Raw genomic sequence first — 1,816 nt, forward strand, 5'->3', positions numbered from 1 at the left:
TGTGTACTTGTAGTACTAAAATCCAAAACCACGTTTTTATCAGGAACCTATCACCACCGTTTACCTTAAAGTTCGAATTTCCAAAAACCCTTTGCTACAGCTTTCCTGCACTCCACACTCATTCCAAACGACTTCCACTCTAGCTCATTCCGTTTGTCCACTACAAAGTATTCGATTTTTAGTGTATGTTACTTCTTTTCGTACCCTATTTGTACGAATTTCCAAAAACCTAGCCTTATCACGCACCCCGCCTACGCACCAACACTGTTTTTGGTGCGAAATTTCAAGACTCTAGCTTCAACCGTATATAGATAGATAGATAAAAATATAATTCGTATTTATTCAGTTGGCACATCAATTATTTAGTTGTGAATCTTTCCTCGCAAATGAAACCTTGTTTCATGGTACACGGGGCATCATTCCATTTTAAGTTATACGGACTGTAAATGTGAACACAGTGTTCCTTTCCTTTATGGTTGTCTGGTTGGCCCTTAGACCAGTTTGTGAATGCCATACGTTTGCCCGTCATTGACCAATAAAATGGGCGATTTTTTTCCTTGGTTACTTCAAGATCTGTGGCCCCAATCCATAAATCCAGTAATGAGTCTAAAAATGTATAAATCAAAAGGAAATTAAATTGAAAAATCGATGGATATTTTTTTGGTTACCTTCAAACGTTTTTCTCAACAACGTATCCAATGCATCGCTTTTGTGAATATTTTCAATTTCCACTAAACGGAGACCACGACGTCTACATTCGCTGGAAGCTTCGTGCCATTCATACTGAAATCAACGTTGACATTTTTGAAAAAAAAAAAAAATTAATAATTGTTTTAAAAAATATTTCTTACCTTCTTGTCCGTTTCAATTAGATACTCATGCCCATCTGGGGATCTCAACCACTCCGGTATTGCAAGACCAAAGTCAATGCAAAATACATTGAAAATGAAAATACCAACGAACAATATAACTTGAAACTTCATATTCACAAAATTTTATGACATCTTTTGAATGGGTGTGCAGGGCTTTTATATACCAATCAGTTTTGCATGATTAGATATGTATTTGATTTCAATGAAAGATTCGCTACTAATTATTATTGTCGAGTAAGGTAATTTACAATTTGTATCCATTTTTAAGATAAAGTAATGTCTGTTCTGACATTGAAAACTTCTCCTTTTTGAGATAAACTTATCAATGTTTTGACATTGAATTTTTGATGCAGAATGTGGAGAGATGGGTGTATCTAAAAAAGTAAGAAGTTAAGGAGTATCAGTCGGTGTTGCCGACAGATGTATGCACCCAGCCCTGCGTAATGATTATTCTAACTGTCGGCGCTTTATTGGGGAAGTTCCGAAGCAGTTGGAAAATATTGTCCAATTCAATTAATTACATATTAATATCAGATTTTTGGCTTAGGGAAATATTTAAATATAGCAAGTTGTATAGATTCGCCGACATGTTTCGCAAGTTATGTCATATAAAAATTTTGGAAATTGAGGTACCAAAACGGATTGGCAGATATCTATTATCTTCCCAACAGATTTTGCGTTGGCAAAAATGTATGGATGTGTGAAGAGAATTGGATGCTTATTTGGCGCTTTATCAGCGTTTTGTTTTTCAAAATTTTGAACCCTTTGTGGGGGAGATAAAAGAAGGAGTCGACCAATATATCCCATTTCACAGCAGATCTTGTGTTAATAGAAATAATGAGATGTGTGAAATATGAAAAGAACCGGATGCTTCTTTTAGGTTTTATAATCGTTGTGGTAAATTGAAACTTTCACCCTTTGTTGGGGAGGTACCAGAATGTATG

At 35.2% G+C, this 1,816-nt stretch overlaps 1 protein-coding gene across 1 annotated transcript; it reads right to left on the reverse strand.

Moving 5' to 3' along the window:
- Positions 1 to 320: 320 nt before the first annotated feature.
- On the reverse strand, positions 321 to 1,011 carry LOC101899192 (lectin subunit alpha). The gene is made up of 3 exons (XM_005186687.4): positions 852 to 1,011; positions 669 to 783; positions 321 to 606 (listed from the first exon to the last, which is right to left on the reverse strand). The coding sequence occupies exons 1-3, from the start codon at positions 981 to 983 to the stop codon at positions 359 to 361; spliced, it is 495 nt and encodes a 164-aa protein (XP_005186744.2). The 5' UTR covers positions 984 to 1,011; the 3' UTR covers positions 321 to 358.
- Positions 1,012 to 1,816: the final 805 nt, after the last annotated feature.

The sequence above is a fragment of the Musca domestica genome, unplaced genomic scaffold (genome assembly GCF_030504385.1).
Source record: "Musca domestica strain aabys unplaced genomic scaffold, Musca_domestica.polishedcontigs.V.1.1 178, whole genome shotgun sequence".
Classification (NCBI taxonomy): Eukaryota; Metazoa; Arthropoda; class Insecta; order Diptera; family Muscidae; genus Musca; species Musca domestica.

Bases quoted from the DNA above. Each gene is read 5' to 3' on its own strand.
- LOC101899192 (XM_005186687.4), bottom strand. From the start codon at position 983: ATGAAGTTTCAAGTTATATTGTTCGTTGGTATTTTCATTTTCAATGTA. The intron at 784-851 runs GTAAGAAATATT...CGTTGATTTCAG, and splicing joins TAATTGAAACGGACAAGAAG to TATGAATGGCACGAAGCTTC. The intron at 607-668 runs GTAACCAAAAAA...ATACATTTTTAG, and splicing joins GTTGAGAAAAACGTTTGAAG to ACTCATTACTGGATTTATGG.